This window comes from Erinaceus europaeus, chromosome 10 (assembly GCF_950295315.1).
Source record: "Erinaceus europaeus chromosome 10, mEriEur2.1, whole genome shotgun sequence".
In the NCBI taxonomy this organism is placed as follows: domain Eukaryota; kingdom Metazoa; phylum Chordata; class Mammalia; order Eulipotyphla; family Erinaceidae; genus Erinaceus; species Erinaceus europaeus.
In genome coordinates, this window is record NC_080171.1 from 96,994,307 (window position 1) to 97,014,761 (window position 20,455).

General features: G+C 40.6%; 1 protein-coding gene across 1 annotated transcript in view; it reads right to left on the reverse strand.

Annotated features, from left to right (window-relative positions):
* Positions 1–234: 234 nt before the first annotated feature.
* Positions 235–20,455, reverse strand: part of PPP6C (protein phosphatase 6 catalytic subunit) — a 38,763-nt gene continuing 18,542 nt past the window's right edge. The window contains exons 3-7 of the mRNA XM_007539985.3: positions 16,327–16,392; positions 15,693–15,834; positions 8,254–8,333; positions 2,938–3,147; positions 235–2,031 (exon numbers count right to left, since the gene is read on the reverse strand). Coding sequence (XP_007540047.1) covers positions 1,783–2,031; positions 2,938–3,147; positions 8,254–8,333; positions 15,693–15,834; positions 16,327–16,392 — 747 coding nt within the window. The 3' untranslated portion in view covers positions 235–1,782. The remainder of the gene's footprint in view (positions 2,032–2,937; positions 3,148–8,253; positions 8,334–15,692; positions 15,835–16,326; positions 16,393–20,455) is intronic.

Genomic DNA, 20,455 nt, shown 5'->3' on the forward strand with positions numbered 1-20,455 from the left:
CCTTGTAAGACAAAAAAATATCTTTCCCCCTGAATTACACTAGGGTGGGGTCTTAACACAAAGTTAGTGACCCAAAAGTTCAAGTGTGTGAAGCAAATGCCACAGCAACTTCTTTCACATAGCTACAAAATTAACAACTACACAGGGAGCTGGTTGATTGGGGAGGGAAAGGAAAACAGTATTGTGCTCATTTAGTAAAAGAAAACCCTGATGAGAAATTATGTGCCAAGAAGCTTAGACTATAAAGGTTTTTATTGCATTTTTAGGTAACCTGGAAGTTCTTATCCTAAAGGGGAAAAGTAGGTTTTCAAAACTACCTGAACAGATGCTAAAGTGCGTATTAATTGGCTGGCTTTACAAAGGTTTCCTGGAATGATAAGAACTAATCATCATAGTAAAGGGGTACCAACTATTTCAGAAAATGGTCAATTTTAACATCTTACGACCACAGTCATAAGAAATACTGGAACACTTGTCCTTATTAACTGGACAGTTGCATATGAAGAACTGATATCACAACCCTTTGGATATTCAAATTATATACACAAAGCTGAAACATGGTATCACAGACCTTTACAAAATAAATGAATTTTTTTCTACACTTAAAAAAAAAAACTGCTTCAGATTACAGTTCACAAATACAAGAGTCCTGCCTTTCCAACCTTTTCAATTGCAATGAAAATATGAACACTTTCTAAAAGTCAAAGTGGTGTTACACAAGAGAATGATTTCTTATTGAAAAGTACATAGATTTTACTTAATATATATATGTGTGTGTATATATATATATATATACACACACACACACACATGATAGATTGTAAACTGGATTGATCACATTCTACTTAACTTGGTATCAAATGAACACATCAGCATTACAAGTATTAAGTGTTTCTCTATTACTATAGAGGATATAAACCAAAACAGTAATATGGCAGTTATGTCTTATAGGCACAGTTTAGTGATTTTTTTTTTAATAAATAGTACTGAATTTCAGTTGAAGATTTAAACTCAATAATCAAAGGGTCAAGAACTCCAATTAGAAAAGAAAAAAATAACTTTAAAGTAACAATGAAAGCTTCTTAAAATTTTTAACACTTTAACCTATCTGTGTTTTAAGATTATTTTATTAAAAATACAAGAAATCTGAAAAAAGAGCATTACAATTATCTTAATGTACAAAGTCAGAAGCTGTAGCAGTTTTCAACTAAAATTTAAAAACACAACGAGGAGGGCAGCCCTTTAGACCAATTTATTTTATATCCATTTAAAATATCATCCAACAAAGGACAGTGAAGTGAACAGTTGGGACAGGTATACATAACTCAAGGCATTTGCAGTCCATCGTGCCCACTGAATACTTTGCTGCTGAAATTTCTTAAAACTTACCAAACTAAAACAAAAGGCTGAATGATACACAAAAGGAGTATTTCGGTGTAGTCTGTTCTGTCAATTGCCTTTTTTAAAAAAGGAAACACATCTTGTTTCCCCCAGACCAGTAAATAAGCAGGAGCTACATGCAGCAGTATGAGTATTAAGACATTTCTCAAGTCTTCTCAAATGAGTCCAAGGTGAGGATGGGATGGGGGAGAAAATTGATAGAAAAACATTGCTATAGACACCATAACAAACAATAAATTTAGATAATTTTAAATTAAAAAAAGGCAAGAGGCAGCATTTCAGCAGCAAAGTGCTCAATAAAAAGTATATTGTAGAGGGTAATACACGGAAGATGGGGTGAGAAGAGGGCAGAAAAATGGGTCAGCAGGATGGGCGAAGGCCTCAAAGGAAATACGGCGTTGTTGTTCTGGGAGGAATAACACGCTCTGAATCTGGAACTGCCCGGAATAACTTTGGTTCTCTTGTATTTACATCTTTGAAGACCATGATTGAAGCAATATTTCCACAACGATAGCAGTAATTAGGAGCAGACCATACTGTTACCAGCTTCTCATCAAACATAAATTTATAGCCTTCGTGCACTAGTTGGTGAGCTCTGCAGATGAGTTTTAAGTTGTTGATATGAACAAACTGTAATTTAGAAAGGTTTATTAAGTATCCAGCACATTAAGACATATATATGTACATATATATGAAATCAGTTGTATAAATAAAGAATTCTTTTACTACTTTAACTACAGAACCCATAATACACTAACCACCAATGAGCTTTCAACAAGCTGTAAACAGTCACTTTAGCCTGATTCTATAGTTAGAAAAATTATGTAGTCATATATATATATTTTTGTTGTTGTTGTTGTTGTTAGAAGCTTCTGGAAGAAATGCCCTCTTTAAGTGCTATCAGATGTAAAACATTTTCTTTCTTTTGGCTTAATAGTAAGAATACTGTCATCAATATCTATCATAGAGGTTTTAATAGGGTTCCTACAATATTCTCAAAAATAATTATTCTCCTCTTGTTCAGAGACTCAGAGGATAATTCACCTAAGTTGTATTGCATTGATGGGGTCAAAAAGTAGCTCTGAGTCCCTTATACTGGGTTATTTTTCCAACATAAACTCACCTATACATACATAAGTGTGTGTGTGCTCTTTTTTTTAAATTAAAAATAGTTAAATTTCAAAAAAGTTGCCTAGTCACAAAAGACATACACTAAATCATGCTATGCACCTAAAACTTATAGTATATGTCAGCTACATAGCTGTGTATCTTGACAATACTCTATTCTCAACTACAATATTTGAGAGAAAAGAAAGTTATTTTACATATATTATCACATGAACACTGAAAAAGATGGTTTCACTGTGTAAACTCAATTAGCCATTAAAAGCATATATGATACATTAGATGAGAAAATGACATCCATAGATACTGTAGTTTGGGTAAACTAGACTAAATGTCTGATATCTATAGCTACCACATTCCTTTCTACTCTCCATTAGCAAACAACCAATTTTTCCAAAAAGTTGGTTTTACCTCATTTGTGACCTTTGCACCAAACAGCCAACCTGCTCCCCGGGGACTGATTGCCCAAGTATCCACATCTTCAGGATCTGACCAAACAAGATCACAAAATGCTCCTTTATGAGGAATTTCCTGATTCCGTTCAATGGTTCGAATTTGATCCAGTGTTTTGATATCAGGAGATAAACCACCATGAACACACAAAATCTGCTCATCTATTAACTGGTTAGAAAAATAACAGAGTTGAACATATACTTATAAACTCAGTCATAACTAAATTCATCAGCAAATGTTAACAGCACAATATAACTGAAATGGCAATTGGATAAAATCAAACAGTGTGGGCCAGAGAGTTCATCAGGTACGGACGGCACTTGCCTTGCCATGCTTGCAGTCCAGATTCAAGCCCCATAACAACATGGGAGGTACTATATATAGCACTAGAGGAAACTTTGGTGCTGTGGTAGCTCTATGTATGTGAGTGAAAAGGTAGCCCAGAGAGGTTAAATGGCCCATACATGAGGCCCCAGCTCCATGCAAAAAAAATCAATTAATTAAGCAGTATTGGGGGATGGGGGTGGCGGGCAACAAAACTTGAAGTTGTTTAGTTTTAGACCACAGCACTTCTCAGTGCTGCACACTGACTGGTGCCAGGGATCATAAGCACGAATTTTCAGCAAGTCCTGAGCACTATCACAGTGTTGTATCCCCAGAACAAGACTTGAAGTTTTAAGATTTATAGGGTGGCTAGGGAGAGACAGCATAATGGTTATGCAAAACGAATTTTGTACCTGAGGCTTTAAGTCCCAGGTTCAATTCCCAACACTACCATGAGCTATAACTGAGCAGTATGCTGGTCTCTTTTTCACTTTGTATCTCTCCCATTAAAATAAATTATATATATATATATATATATATTTTTTTTTTTTTTAAAATTAATTAAGTTTTAACCAGAGCACAACTTTCTGGCTTATGGTGGTAGTGCTGGAAATTGAACCTGGGATCTTCAATGCCTCAGGCTTGAGAGTTTGTTTGCATAACCATTATGCTATCCCCCCAGCCCTAAATTAAATATTTAAAGGGGGGAGTTGAATGGTAGCGCAGCGGGTTAGCGAAGGTGGCACAAAGCACAAGGACTGCGGAGTCAGGCGGTAGTGCAGTGGGTTAAGCGCAGGTGGCATGAAGCGCAAGGACCGGCTTAAGGATCCCGGTTCGAGCCCCTGGCTTCCCACCTGCAGGGGAGTCGCTTCACAAGTGGTAAAGCAGGTCTGCAGGTGTCTGTCTGTCTCTCCTCCTCTCTGTCTTCCCCTCCTCTCTACATTTCTTTTTTTTTTTAAATATTTATTTTATTTATTTATTCCCTTTTGTTGCCCTTGTTGTTTTATTGTTGTAGTTATTATTGTTGTTGTCGTTGTTGGATAGGACAGAGAGAAATGGAGAGAGGAGGGGAAGACAGAGAGGAGGAGAGAAAGATAGACACCTGCAGACCTGCTTCACTGCTTGTGAAGCGACTCCCCTGCAGGTGGGGAGCCGGGGTTCGAACCGGGATCCTTATGCCGGTCCTTGTGCTTTGCGCCACCTGCGCTTAACCCGCTGCGCTACAGCCCGACTCCCTCCTCTCTCCATTTCTCTCTGTCCTATCCAACAATAACGATATCAATAACAACAATAATAACTACAACAAAAACAAGGGCAACAAAAGGGAGTAAGTAAATAAATAAATATTAAAAAATATTAAAAAAAAAAAAAGCACAAGGACTGGTATAAGGATGCCGGTTCGAACCCCAGAGTCCCCATCTGCAGTGAAACAGGTGTCTATCTTTCTCTCCCCTTCTGTTTTCCTCTCCTCTCTCCATTTCTCTCTGTCCTATCCAACAACATCAGTAACAACAATAATAACTACAACAATAAAACAAGGGCAACAAAAAGGGAATAAAGTATTTTTTTTAATATTTTATTTTCTCTTTTGTTGTCCTTGTTTTTCATTGTTGTTGTAGTTATTGTTATTGATGTTGTTGTTGTTAGATAGGACAGAGAGAAATGGAGAGAGGAGGGGAAGACAGAGGGGGAGAGAAAGACACCTGCAGACCTGCTTCACCACCTGTGAAGCAACTCCCCTGTAGGTGGGGAGCCGGGGGCTCGAACCGGGATCCTTGCTGGTCCTTGCGATTTGTGCCACATGTGCTTAGCCCGTTGCGCTACCACTGGACTCCCAAAAATAAATATTTTTTAAAAACTTAAAAAAATAAATATTTAAAAGGGAGGAAGGTGATGGCACACCTGGTTAAGTGCTCACATTATAGTGTACAAAGACCCAAGTTCAAGCCCTTGGTCCCCACTTGTAGGGGGAAAGGCTTCCTGAGTGGTGAAGCTGGGCTGCATGTCTATCTCTTTTTCTATTTCCCCCTCCCCTCTCAATTTGTCTCTATCCAATAATAAAGAAATGAAAATATTTTCAATATTGATTTATCTATTTAGTCCCTTTTGTTGCCCTGTTGTTTTATCGCTGAAGTTATTGTTGCTGCTGTACTACTGCCCAACTCCCAAACACATATTTTTTTAAAGAAAATGTACTGCAACAGTACAACAGCAAGGGCGACAAAAGGGAATCAATCAATCAATCAATCAATAATTTAAAAAATATTTATAGGGTATAGGGAGGTTGTTTACCCAAAAGAATACATATGCTACCAAGTGCAATGACCTGGGTTTAAGCTTCTGCCTACCATATGTGAGCAGCACCTACAGGGTGGAAGTTTCACTAATGGTGAGTGCTACAGTATATCCTTTTCTCTTGGTCTTTCTCATTCTCTCTCACCCTCTATCTAAAAGGGAAAAAAAGCAGCCAAGACCAATAGAATCATGCAGGCACTGAGTCCTAGCAATAAGCCTAATGGCAATTTTAAAGAATGATTCATAAAAACTTACAGCTGCTTTCTTCAAGTTTGGGAACGCTGATCCAACTTTTTTTTTTTAATTTATTTCTTTATTGGGGAATTAATGTTTTACATTCAACAGTAAATACAATAGTTTGTACATGCATAATATTCCCCAGTTTCCCATTTAACAATACAACCCCCACTATGTCATTTATCATCCTTCATGTACCTGTATTCTCCCCACCCACCCACCCTTGATCCAACTTTCTAATCCTATTCTCAACTCTGAATACGACTTCCCAGACAAAACATATACATACATACATATATATCCTTCAGAGTTATTGCTGGGGCTCAGCACCTGCATCATGAATCCACTGCTCCTGGAGGCCATTTTTCCCCCTTTTGTTGCCCTTGTTGTGGTTATTATTGTTGTTGTTGATGTTGTTCGTTGTTGGATAGGACAGAGAGAAATGGAGAGAGGAGGGGAAGACAGAGAAGGGGAGAGAGAGATAGACACCTGCAGACCTGCTTTACCGCCTGTGAAGTGACTCCCCTGCAGGTGGGATGCCGGGGGCTCACGATCCTTACTCCAGTCCTTGCGCTTTGCGCCAAGTGTGCTTAACCCGCTGTGATACCACCCAACTCCCTCCAACAATATTTTTAGCCCACCTCCATGTTAGCTATCAAGCTCAAGCAAAAATCACCAAAGTCAAGGCCCCTTAGGAACATACCTAAAATAGACTTCCTAGCTTCTTTTCACCCTAAAATCCCTATTCTCATCTTCTCTAGTCCTATTTTTTTTTTGTTCCTGTTTATTGAACATTTTGTCCTGCTAAAGTTGCAGATGCTACTATGATTTCATCCTGAACTCCCTAGGCAGATGACCTCACCGATGCATCCCAGAACCTCACCTCTCCAGAGCCTTACCCCACTAAAAAAGATAGAAACAGGGAGTTAGTTGGGCGGTAGTGCAACGGGTTAAGTGCACTGGCACAAAGCGCAAGGACTGGCGTAAGGATCCCGGTTCAAGGCCCCGGCTCCCCACCTGCAGGAGAGTTGCTTCACAGGTGGTGAAGAAGGTCTGCAGGTGTCTATCTTTCTCTCTACCTCTCTGTTTCCCCGTCTCTCTCGATTTCTCTCTGTTCTATCCAACGACAGCAGCAACAACAATAATCACAATAATGATAAAACAACAAGGGCAACAAAAAGGGAAAAAATGATCTCCAGGATCAGTGGACTCGTGATGCAGGCACCAAGCCCCGGCAATAACCCTGGAGGCAAAAAAAAAAAAAAAGATAGAAACAGGCTGGGGGTATGGATTGAACTGCCAACATCCATGTCCAGCGAAGAAGCAATTACCAGATCTTCCATCTTCTGCACCCCATAAAGAATTTTGGTTCAGGTGGGAGTCGGGCAGTAGTGCAGCGGGTTAAGCACGTGGCAAAGTGCAAGGACCGGTGTAAGGATCCCGATTCAAGCCCCGGCTCCCCACCTGCAGGGGAATCTCTTCACAGGCGGTGAAGCAGGTCTGCAGGTGTCTCTCTCTCTCCCCCTCCTCTCTCCATTTCTCTCTGTCCTATCCAACAATGACGACAACAATAACTACAACATTGAAACAACAAAGGCAACAAAAGGGAATAAGTAAATTAAAAAAAAAAAAAAGAATTTTGGTTCAGGGAGGCGGGCGGTGGCGCAGCAGGTTAAGCACAAGTGGTGCAAAGCACAAGGACCATCGTAAGGATCCCGGTTCGAGCACTGGCTCCCCACCTGCAGGGGAGCCACTTCACAAGCAGTGTCTTTCTCTCCCACTTTCTGTCTTCCCCTCCTCTCTCCATTTCTCCCTGTCCTATCCAACAACGACATCAATAACCACAACAATGTTAAACAACAAGGGCAACAAAAGGGAAAATAAATAAATATTAGAGAAAAAAAATTTTTGGTTCAAGGGGCCAAGAAGTGGTACACCTAGTTAAGTGCACGCATCCCAGTGTGCAAAGACCCATGCTCAAGCCCCTGGCTCCCACCTACAGGGGAAAAGCTTCACAAGTGGTGAAGCAGGGCTGCAAGTGTCTGTCTCTTTCCCTCTATCTGTATCTTCTTCCAGAGAAGAAATGTTAGGGGAAGGTGAGCAGAGGGCTCTGAACTCCAACTCCATCAGGACTTGGCGGGGAGGGGTATGCGCAGAAGGACACTCAGTAGTAGGTGTGACTGAGAAAGGAAGAAAAGGCAGGACCATAAGAAAAAAATGGGCAAATATATATGAATAAAGTTATAGAAATAATAGTCAACCCAAATCTGTGATCCTGGAAGAACTGCTGTAGTTTCCAATGGAGGGAATGGGGACACTGAACTCTGGTGGGAGGAACTGTGTGGAATTATACCCCCATTATCTTATAATTTTGTAAATCAATATTAAATCACTAATAATAATTTTTTAAAAACTTACAGCTGCTACAGTAAGCATGTCGAAAACTTTGGTACAGTATCTCCAGGCATTAGCATTTCCATATTTGGTTTGGCACTCATCTATGAAAGAGATAGAACAGTTCTCATTAATGAAGTTCTGAATCTGACAATTTAAACAAAGCATACTAGCATACACCACCTGCTCCCCCCTTTTTTAATATTTAATTTAGGACTGGGGAGGTAGCATAATGGTTATGCAAACAAACTTTCAAGCTATCAAGACAGTAGAAAAAAAACTTAAACTAGGACAACAGGTTATATTTAGTTCTAGTAGGCAGAACCTCCACAGTCAAAAAACTGTCTAAACTGTGAGTGCACCTCCAGCCTTAGAATGTGGCACTGTTTTCCTTTTCTTTCTTTCTCTGGCCTCCAGGATTATTGCTGGGGCTCAGTGCCTGCATTATGAATCCAATGCTCCTGGAGGCCATTTTTCCCCCTTTTGTTGCCCTTGTTGTAACCTTGTTGTGGTTATGATTGTTGCTGTTGATATCGGTTTGTTGTTGGATAGGACAGAGAGAAATGGAGAGAGATGGGGAAGACAGGGAGAGAGAAAGATAAGACACCTGCAGACCTGCTTCACCACTTGTGAAGTGACTCCCCTGCAGGTGGGGAGCCGGGGGCCCAAAGGATATGCATTTAGAACATAATAAAGTGTGTCTAGCTACTTAGAGGAAGAGATAAAAGATACCAAAGGATCATTCCACCACCCAAGGCAATTCCTAGTCCTGTCCAAGGTGTTCCCATGTGGAACTGGGATGAAACCCAGGGCCTACATAGTAAGGCATACACCTTATCTGCTGAGCCATCTCCTGGGTACCTAAGATATTTAAAAACAAAAACAAAAAAAAAAAGTATTTAACTTTCTTAAATGTTTATTAATGAGAAATGAGAAATGAGGGAGAGAGGTAGAGACTGAACTCCGCTGGGAGGTGATGAAGAGGATAAAGCATTGGATACTCAAGCATGAGGTCCCAAATTCAACCCCCGGCAGCAGCACATGTACATGAATGATATCTGACCCCCCCCCCCCAAGAACAAATAAATAATCGTAAAAGAAAAAGACTGAACTCAGTCTTCATGCTTGAAAGTTCAACACTTCATCCATTGTACCACCTGTCAGGTCACCATATTTGACTGTTTAAGATTTACTCGTGGGAGTCGGGCGGTAGCGCAGTGGGTTAAGCATAAGTGGCGTGAAGCGCAAGGACCTGTGTAAGGACCTGGATTCGAGCCCCCGGCTCCCCACCTGCAGGGGGTTCTCTTCATAGGTGGTGAAGCAGGTCTGCAGGTGTCTGTCTTTCTCTCCCTCTGTCTTCCCCTCCTCTCTCCATTTCTCTCTGTCTTATCCAACAACAACAACAATAATAACTACAACAATAAAACAACAAGGGCAACAAAAGGGAATAAATAAAATAAATATTTATTTAAAAAAAAAAAAAAGATTTACTCGTGTAAAAGATTTACTTGTGTAAGACAGACAGGGAGTAGAATGAAAAAGAGACCAGAATAGCACTCAGGTGTGTCAGATGAAATGCTGGGAATTAAAACTGAGGCCACAGGTGGGCCAAACAGTGGTGCACCTGGTTAAGCGCACATAGCCATGAGCAAGGACCCAGGTTTCAAGCCTCCAGGTCCCACATGGGGGGTTACGAACGGTACAGCAGTGCTGCAGGTGCCTCTCTTCCATTTTCCTCCTCGCCTGTCAATTCTGTCTCTATCCAATAAATTACATAGAGTATTAAAATTTTTTAAAAGCCTGAGGACAAAGGCACACAAGTCCTATGCTTTCTCATTAAGTTATTTCCCTGATCCTTGTGTTTCCTTTTGTTAAATTAAATAAGCCATAAAACCTAAATGAGCCTAGCTGGGGTCAGGTGGTGGTGTACCTGGTTAAGTGTACGTATTACCTTGCACAAGGACACTGGTTCAAGCCCCGGATCCCTACCTACTGGGGGAAAGCTTCATGAATGGTGCAGGAGGGGGCGATAGCATAATGGTTATGCAAAAACCTCTCATGCCTGAGCCTCTTAGGTCCCAGGTTCAATCCCCAGCCCACCATAGACCAGAGCTGAGCAGTACTCAGGTTGGTTAGTCTCTTTCCCTCTCAATTTAAAAATAAATAAAAAAACAATAAATAATAAAAATAAAATGAAGTTTAACAAATACCATCTAAGAAAATAAATGAGCGTAGCTTGGTGGGGGGACAAGATGTACAACTGTTATTTTTATTTGCATGTTCAACTCTAGTTTAAGTTGGTGTCAGGGACTGAATCTAGGGCTTCTGCAGCTCATGTTTTTTACATACCCACTATTCTTTTGTTTTTTAATCTTTATTTATTTATTGGATAGAGACAACCAGAAATAAAGACGGAAGGGGGTGATAGGGAGCGAGACAGAGACACACCTGCAACACTGGCTCACTACTTGCAGTTTTCCTCCTGCAGGTGGGGACCGAGGGCTCTAACCCAGGTCCTTGTGCATTGTAGCACATGTGATCTACCAGGTGTACAAACACTCAGCCCCTATACCCACTATTCTATCTCAACCCTGTGTGTGTGTGTGTGTGTGTGTGTGTGTGTGTGTGTGTGTGTGTGTGTGTGTGTGTGAGCGCGCACACGGTGGCAGGGCTTTGTTAGGGTTTTGTATCTGTGAGATTCCAGTGCTCACAGCAGAGCTGAATTTTTGTTTGTTTGTTTATTTGGTCTTTCCTTTCCATTTATCCAGATACAGGGTGAGAGACAGAAAGGGAGAAAACAAAACCAATACATATATATATAAAATCAAATAGCTAAAGAATTTAAAATCAATATTCTCAAATCTCTTAATATCTGCCTTAATTGTGGCGTATCGTGGAAAATACACATTAATGATCTTATTTGTTTTATATTTTTTTATTTATTATTGGATAAAGACTGAGAAATTGAGAAAGGAGGGGAGACAGAGAGGGAGAGAGACAGAGAGACACCTGTAGCCCTGCGTCAACTCATGAAACTTTCCCCCTGCAGGTCCGTGCACTGTGTTAGTTTAACAGGGTTTGCCACCACTTGGGTTGAGGAGATAGCAAAATGTTTACAAAAACACTTCCATGCCTGAGACTTCCATGTCCCAGGTTCAATCTCCAGCACCACCATAAAACTGATCTGAGCAGTACTTTGCTTATAATGAAAAAGTAAAAAAATAAAATAATAAAATAATCTTACTAGCTCTACTGCCTACCTCCTTCAAAGTTTACTTTATAACTTCATTTTATAAGAACACATTTACTTATAACAAGAAAGGAAACATTTTATAAGAACACATTTACTTATTACAAGAAAGAACACATTTACTTATTACAAGAAAGAACACATTTACTTATTACAAGAAAGGAAAGGACATGTACACGAAAGACTGCTCACCTGTCAGAAGGTTGTGCCAGGGACTGAACCTGTACTTTTGGAGTTTTGGGTATGCAAGTTTGTGTTTGAACAGGCTTTGAGCCCTGACCTCTTTTTTTTTTTTTTTTTAATATTTATTTATTTATTTTCCCTTTTGTTGCCCTTGTTTTTTTTTTTATTGCTGTAGTGATTGTTATTGATGTTTGTTGGTATTCTTCGTGTTGGTTTGGTCCCCTTCCCCCTACCTCTGAGAGAAATGGTTTGGCCCTTGCTAGTTTCACGCCCCTCTTTCTCCCCGCCCTGTATGCTAAGGACGTCCAGAGTCCCAGCAGCAGCAGCAGAGGAAAAAACATGGGGAAGCACATGGTGTGGGGATTTGCCCGCTCGTGAATAAAGATTAAACTGCAGCTTCTCAGCCCAGCCGTGTGTCCCCGAGTCTCTCTACCGCAGCGACGCTAGCCCGGCCAGCTGGAGCCTCTGAAACATTAACAACAGATGTCGCTGTTGTTAGATAGGAAAGAGAGAAATGGAGAGAGGAGGGGAAGAGAAAGATAGACACCTGCAGACCTGCTTCACCCCTTCTGAAGTGACTCCCATGCAGGTGGGAAGCCGGGGGCTTGAACCGGAATCCTCATGCCGGTCCTTGTGCTGCACTACACCGACTCCCCCGGCCTCATTTTTAAAAATCTTTTAAACATAAAAGGTTTACAGATGTAGCTAATCTTCTTTAAATGATTAAGTTCTGTTCTAACCCCTGAGGTACTAGCACTCTCTAGAGTAAATACAAACTTGTGCATGCAAGCACACACATACACATTTAACAGGATATTCATGTTTTCTTGGGAGATCATATATAACAAGCACTCATATTTGTACATATATACACATATATATTCATCAGTTACCTAGATAACAATATCTTATAAACAATAATGTCCACTGATTAAAAAAAATGTTATATGGGAAACTGGAGAATGTTATGCATGTACAAACCATTGTACTTACTGTTGAATGAAAAACATTAATTCCCCAATTAAAAAAAAAAAGAAAAAAAAAAATCACAGACTGAGTCTTTTTAATACATAGGCTGAGTCTTTGATATGTTGACTCTCTCAAAAGCCTAGACCAGGGAGAACAGAAGCAACCAGTAGCACAGCTATATATAAGATGCTGGGTACTATACCCCAAACCCTATCAAAGGGACTTTCCAAAGTTAACCCTATCACCAAATAATGTGATGATAACAATAACTATCCATTGTCTTCTTGAACCCTAAGACAACAGGAACCTCACATTTCCACTATAGAGCCTATATTTCCCCCAGTCCTGGAACCTTAGGGTGGGGCCCACTTTTCTGCATGCTGCTCTCAATTCAAATCAAATAATATTGCATCCACCAATCGCAACCTAATCAACGCAACGAGTGCCACCCCAGCATGCTTCACTTCAGACTGTGACCAGAGACTTCAGGTGTGGAATGACAACCCTTCAGCTTCATCACTCGGGTGAGACCTTTCCTTTCATAGTATTCTCTAATTCCATTCCAGGTGTTCCACTCCCCAATAAAGTTCCCAAACCTAGATATAGTCCAGGGCCCTGAGATAGAGCATAGGTTCACCTGTGCCCATAAACTAGGGGAAAAATATATATCTGAAAGCAGAAGTACACTAGAGCATGCAGGGAATACCCCCCAACATTTCATCTGCATTATCCCAGTCTTTAGGTCCATGATTGTTCAACAATTTATTTGGCTTTGTATGTTGACTCTCTTTTCAGCTACCAGGTTCCGGATGCCAGCAAGATGCTGACCAGACTTCCCTGGACAGACGACCCCACCAATGTGTCCTGGAGCTCCACTTCCTCAGAGCCCCACCCTACTAGGGAAAGAGAGAGACAGGCTGGGAGTATGGATCCACCAGTCAACGCCCATATTCAGCGAGGAAGCAATTACAGAAGCCAGACCTTCCACCCTCTGCAACCCACAATGACTCTGGATCCATACTCACAGAGAGATAGAGAATGGGAAGGCTATCAGGGGAGGGGATAGGATATGGAGATCAGGTTATGGGAATTGTGCAGATTATGGCAATTGTACCCCTCTTATTCTATGATTTTATTAATGTCTCCTTTCTTAAATTAAAAAAAAAAATTGAAAAAAAAAAAAAAAGGTTAGGGGCCGGTTAAGCACATATGTTACAATGCTCAAGGACCCAGTTTGGAGTACCTGGCCCCCACCTGCAGGGAGAAAGCTTTGTAAATGGTGAAGCTGTGCTGCAGATGTCTCTCTTGTCTCTTTCCCTCTCTGTCTCCCCCTTCCTCTTGACTTCTGGCTGTCTCTACCAAATAAAGATAATTTTTAAAAAATTTTAAAAGGGGGAGTTGGGCAGTAGCGCAGCAGGTTAAGCACATGTGACGCCAAGTGCAAGGACCAGCATAAGGATCCCGGTTCAAGCCCCAGGCTCCCCACTTGCAGGGGAGTTGCTTCACAAGCAGTGAAGCAGGTCTGCAGGTGTCTGTCTTTATCTCCCCCTCTCTGAATTCCCCTCCTCTCTCCATTTCTCTCTATCCTATCCAACAATGATGACATCAACAACAACAACTACTACAGCAATAAAAAAAAAAGGGCAATAAAAGGGAATAAATAAATATTTTTTAAAAGGCAGGGGAGCTTTAAAAAAATTTTAAAAGGTTAAATAACATATCCATATAATACAACGCAACTATAAAAATACTGTTAATTAAGTGAAAATTCTGGCCATAATATTAAGTGAAAAAAGGGCATACTTTCATTGAAGGATGGTATGTATACAAACACACACCTACAGGCATATACAGAACAAGTTCTCAAGCTTCAGTCTGCAGAACACTCACATTCATCAAGTTCTACCACAGCACAAGGTCTTCTGTGAAACCCCATAATCAACATTTTTAATGAGCATCCCAAGTATTTCCAATGAAGTAAAGTAAACAATACACTTTGAAATACTAATCTAGAAAAATGTACACAGGGGCCCGGGCAGTGGACCATGTGGTCAAGCACACATAGTATGAAGTGCAAGACCCCGGGTTCGAGGCCCAGCTTCCCACGTGGAAGGGGGGGTCCACAAGTAGTGAAACAGGTTTGCAAGTGTCTATCCTATCTCCCCTCTTAATCCTATCCAATTAAATAGGGGGGAAATGGTCACTAAGAGCAGTGGATTCGTCAGCAAAAAAAAAAAAAAGATGTTTACAAAAAGTTGAGAGTGGTTCTTCCTTTGTATATAAGACTTTTTTTTTTTATTAAAGATTTTCATTTGACTGAGAAAGAGGGAAAATTAAGTGGGGGGGGGCAAGGAGTATGAGACAACCCTGCAATACAGCACAGCACTTGCTTGTTTAAGGTTTCAGGTTCAAGCCCTGATATCACATATGCCAAAGTTGAACAGCACTCTGGTGTCTCACCTAAAAATTTAAGAAGTGCGGCTGGGGAAGTGACTCAACGATATAGCATTGAACTTGTACAACAGGAACATTACATGTACTGGGGTGATACTCTGGTTTCTCTCTCTCTGCCTCATATGATGCTCTCTCTTTCACCTGGAATGAAAAAATTAATCAAGTATTTTTTAAAAAGAAGTGGAGAGGCCGAGTCACTCAGCAGATTGCAAATCTTGGCCCTGGGAGTACAATAGTTCTGGGGCAAGTTCCACAGACCATAGAATGGTGCTGTGGTCTCTCTCTTTCTCTCTCTCTCACCAGTTCAGCTCTGGCCTTTTGTTGGTGCAGGGGACTGAACCTCAGACTTTAGAGCCTCAGGCATGAGAGTATGTTTGCATAACCATTATGCTATTTACCCCCTCCCTCTACTTCTCTTTCTATCTGAAATTAAAGGATGAAAAAAACTGAGCCAGGGATAGTGGTATCAAGCATGTGTGAAACTCCAAGGCTACTAAAAAAAAATAGGAAAAAAAAACTGTTTTATTACAAATCACTTGTGTGGCTTTTATCTCAAAGAGATATCTCATAAGACAATATTCAAAATCGGAGAAATGAAAGATCTTACCATAAAATCCATATACTTGCGTTATCTGTCTACTCTCATGATTTCCTCGCAAAAGTGTAATACGATCAGGCCATTTAGCCTTTAGTGCAAGAAGGTAAGTGAATGTCTCCAAACTATAGTAGCCTCTGTCTACAAAGTCACCCTGTAAATTTAAAAAACAAATTTAGTTAAAAATGATTCAATAGATATTTTTAAAAGTTACATCAAAGCCAAAATAACAAAGCTGAAGTTACATATTGAATTCTTTGAAAGTTGGATTTTAACAAAAACTAGTCTTTTTAAAAATTTTTAAAAATATTTATTCCCTTTTTGTTGCCTTTGTTATTTTTATTACTGTAGTTATTTTTGTTGTTATTGATGTCATTGTTGGATAGGACAGAGAGAAATGGAGAGAGGAGGGGAAGACAGAGGGAAAGAAAAAGAGAGACACCTGCAGATCTGCTTCACCACCTGTGAAGTGACGCCCCTACAGGTGGAGAGCCGGGAGCTCGAACTGGGATCCTTATGCGGGTCCTTGTAGTACTTTGTGCCACCTGTGCTTAACCCACTGTGCTACCACCCAACTCCCAACAGAATTCTTTAAATCATATGTAATAAGTCAGGTGTTTTACATTTTATGTCAGTACTTACATACCATAAATATGTAGTTTGTGTCAGGAACCTGGCCTCCAGTTCTGAATAGTTCACAAAGGTCATAAAACTATAAAAGAAAGGTAATATATGACAATTACAAATTCTTGTAATAAACTAATAAAATTGAGAGCAAAGTGTAGAAGACAGCAATTAAAGGATTTCAAATGCTGATATTAATGAAAGAAATAAAATATAAATAAAACTGCCTGGTAGAGAGAATTCTAAAGTCTAGAAACAAAAGGAACTACTTAAAACTCAAAATTTCCATTAATCATTAAAGTTACAGACATCCTTCCCCTCACCCCCCAATTTCTTTCATGTATCTCCTCATCTATCACTTAAGAGTTGTGCTTTTTTGGGGGGGAAGGGGTGATGGTGGAGAACCAGGGTTCTTGTTCCTGCATATAATTCCATCACCCCATCAATTCTTTACTTAAAGATGAGTTTTTTAAAGATATATTATACCAAGTTGAGAAACAAAGGAAGAGAATCAGAGAAAGAGAAGTGACCCACTACTCTATCAAAACAAAACAAAAAAGAACAGGAAAATTTTAAAGGGGGAGGGGAGGGGAGGGGAGGGAAGGGGCCACTAAGAGAGTGAACCTGGTGTACAGGCAGAGGGTAGGGAGAGATAGAGAGGGAGAGAGAAAGAGAGACACCTGGTAGCCAGGAGATGGTGCAGTGGATAAAAGGTTGGCCTTTCAAGCATGAGGTCCTAAATTTAATCCCTAGCAGCACATTTAATAGAGTGAAGTCTGGTTCTTTCTTCAAAAAAATTATTATTATTATATATATAATTATAAATAATAGTAATTATATATATATAACTGGATAGAGACAGAAATTGAGAGTGGAGGGAAAGGCAGAGAGGGAGACAAGAGAGACACCTGCAGCCCTGCTTCACCAATCATGAAGATTACCCCCTGCAGGTGGGGACCAGGGGCTTGAACCTGGGTCCATGTGCATTGTAATGTGTGTGCTTAAACAGGTATGCAACCACCAGCCCCTTTATGTCTGATTCCTTCTCCTATCTTTCTTATGAATAAATCTTTAGAGAGAGGGAGAGACCTGTAGGCCTGCTTCACTACTTGCAAAGCTTTCCCCCTGCAGGTAGTAACCAGGTGTTCTTACACACTGTAACATGTGCTCTCAAGCAAGTGCACCACCATCTGGCCCCATTTTTTTGTTTGTTTGTTTGTTTGTTTTTGCCTCCAGGGTTATTGCTGGGGCTCAGTGCCTGCACTACAAATCCACTGCTCCTGGAGGCTATTGTTTTCCCTTTTGTTGCCCTTGTTGTATATTGTTGTCATTACTCTCATTGTTGGGTAGGACAAAGAATAAGCCAGAGAGGAAAAGAAGACAGAGGAGGAGAGAAGAGAAAGACACCTGCAGACCTGCTTCACTACTTGTGAAGTGCCCCCATAGCAGGTGAGGTGGCAGGGGCTCAAACCAGGATCCTTAAGCCAGTCCTTGTGCTTTGCACCATGTGTGCTTAACTCGGTGCGCTACTGCCCAACCTCCCTGATTAATTTATTTTAATTTTAATTTTATTTTTTATTTATTCATTCCCTTTTGTTGCCCTTGTTTTTTTTATTGTTGTAGTTATTGTTGTTACTGATGTCATCGTTGTTGGACAGGACAGAGAGAAATGGAGAGAGAAAGGAAGACAGAGAGGGGGAGAGAAAGAGACCTGCTTCACTTCCCTGCAGGTGGGGAGCCGGGGGCTCGAACCAGGATTCTTACACCATCTGTGCTTAACCCGCTGTGCTACTGCCTGACTCCAGATTAACGTTTTAAGTTTATTAATTTATTTAGGATAGAGACAGAAATTAAGGTAGAAGGGGGAGATAGAAAAGGAGAGATACCTGCAGCACTGCTTCACCACTTGTGAAGCTTCTTTACTGGTGGGGACGACGGGCTCAAACCAGATCCTTGGGTACTATAACATGTGGAGTTCACATCACTTTCTGACCTCTTGATTTTTAAAAAAAATTTATTTATTTACTCATGAGAAAGATAGGCAGCGAGAGAAAGAACCAGACATCACTCTAGTATATGTGCTGCCGGGGATTGAACTCAGGACCTCATGGTTGGAGAGTCCAGTGTTTTATCCACTGCACCACCTCCCAGACCACCTGATCTCTGGATTTTAACTGCAGTAGTTTAAAAATATCTCTAACTTCCAGATCTTTAATCAATTATATCTCATATATTAGAAAGCCCTTGTTAATATTGGTAACACTTTTTTTTTTTGTCACAAAAGTTATCACTGAGGTTTGGTGCCTGTACAACAATTCCATTTCTCCCAGTAGACATTTTTATCCTTTTCTTTTTAATTTGGTAGGACAAAGAGAAATCGAAAGGGGAGGAGAAGGGAGCCAGAGAAAGAGCACTACTCTTGATGCTTCCTCAAGGGGGGGTGGGGAGGCGGCAGTGCTAAGAACTTGAACCTGGTCCTTGCTCAACTAAGTACACTACACTACCTGCCCCTATTTTGTCTTCCTTTTCCGTTTCTCCTTCCTTCCTTGCTAATATTGCCAGCAGGGTCGTTATTGGGGCTCAGTGCCTGCACTACAAATCCACCACTCCTAGCGGTCAATTTTCCCTTTTTTTTTTTTTTGATGGGCAGACAGAAATTGAGGTTGGGGGTAGCGAGGGAGAGACACCTCAAGATCCACTTCACCATTCATGAAGTTCCCCCCATGCCGGTGGGGAGCAGGGGCTCAAACCCAGATCCTCTTAGATGGTAATGTGTATGCCTAACTGGGTATCCCACTGCTTGGACCCCCTATTTTCTTTTTAAAAATATTTTAATGTTTTTAATACTTATGGGGTGGTGGGCAGTGGCACACTTGGTTAAGCGCACATAGTACTAAGCACAAGGACCCGAGCAAGGAGCCAGGTTTGAGCCTCCAGCTCCCCACTTGGGGGGGGATGCTTCACAGGCAGAGGTCTGCAGGTGTCTCTGTCTCCCCCTCCTCTCTCAATTTCTCTTGGTTCTAGCCAATAAAATGAGGAAAAATGGCTGCCAGGAGCAGTGGATTCATAGTGCCAGCACTAAGATAACCCTGGAAGGAGGGGGGGAAAGAGAGAGAGAGAGCGCACCAGCCCTGTAAGGAGAAAGAGAGAGAGAAAGAGAGAGAGAGAGAGAACCAAAGTATTGCTCAGGTACATGTGATATCGAGGATCAAACTCAGGACATCATGTTTGGGAATCAGTACTTTATCCACTGTACCACTTTCCAGGCTTCCACAGTCAATTTTCTTATTATAATCAGGAAGAATACTGCTTGACTTTTGTCATCTTCTTAGAAATGTGTTAAAGGGGGAGTCGGGCAGTGGTGCAGCGGGTTAAGCGCATGTGGCGCAAAGCACAGGGACCAGTGTAAGGATCCCGGTTCGAGCCCCCGGCTCCCCACCTGCAGGGGAGTCGCTTCACAGGTGGTGAAGCAGGTCTGCAGGTGTCTGTCTTTCTCTCCCCCTCTGTCTTCCCCTCCTCTCTCCATTTCTCTCTGTCCTATCCAACAATGACACCAACACCAACAATAACAACTATAACAACAATAAAAAAACAACAAGGCCAACAAGAGGGAAAATAAATAAATAAGATATAAAAAAAATAAATACAAAAGATGATGAATGACATAGTGGGGGTTGTATTGTTAAATAGGAATCTGGGGAATGTTATGCATGTACAAACTATTGTATTTACTGTTGAATGTAAAACATTAATTCCCCAATAGAGAAATAAATTATAAAATAAATAAACAAACAAATAAATAAATTGTTTATAAAAAAAAGAAATGTGTTAAAGGTACTGTTTAAATTAATATCCTATATTTATATTAGCAAAACATAAGTGTTTATCATACTATTTCCCTTTAGAAGCTGATAAAATGCAAATAACACATATATTATAACCTCAACCATTGAGAGAACAAATTAGAACTACCAAAAGGAGAACAGTCCTCTAAGGTAGTCAAAACTGTAATTTATCATGGAGCAAAGCCCTCAGCTACAACCAGTCACACACAGTCCTGCTGATTTAAGTAGCCATATTATGGCAGGAAGATTGCACCGATAATAAGTTCTGTTGGTATTTACAAATATTTTATTGTTTACAATGTGTTG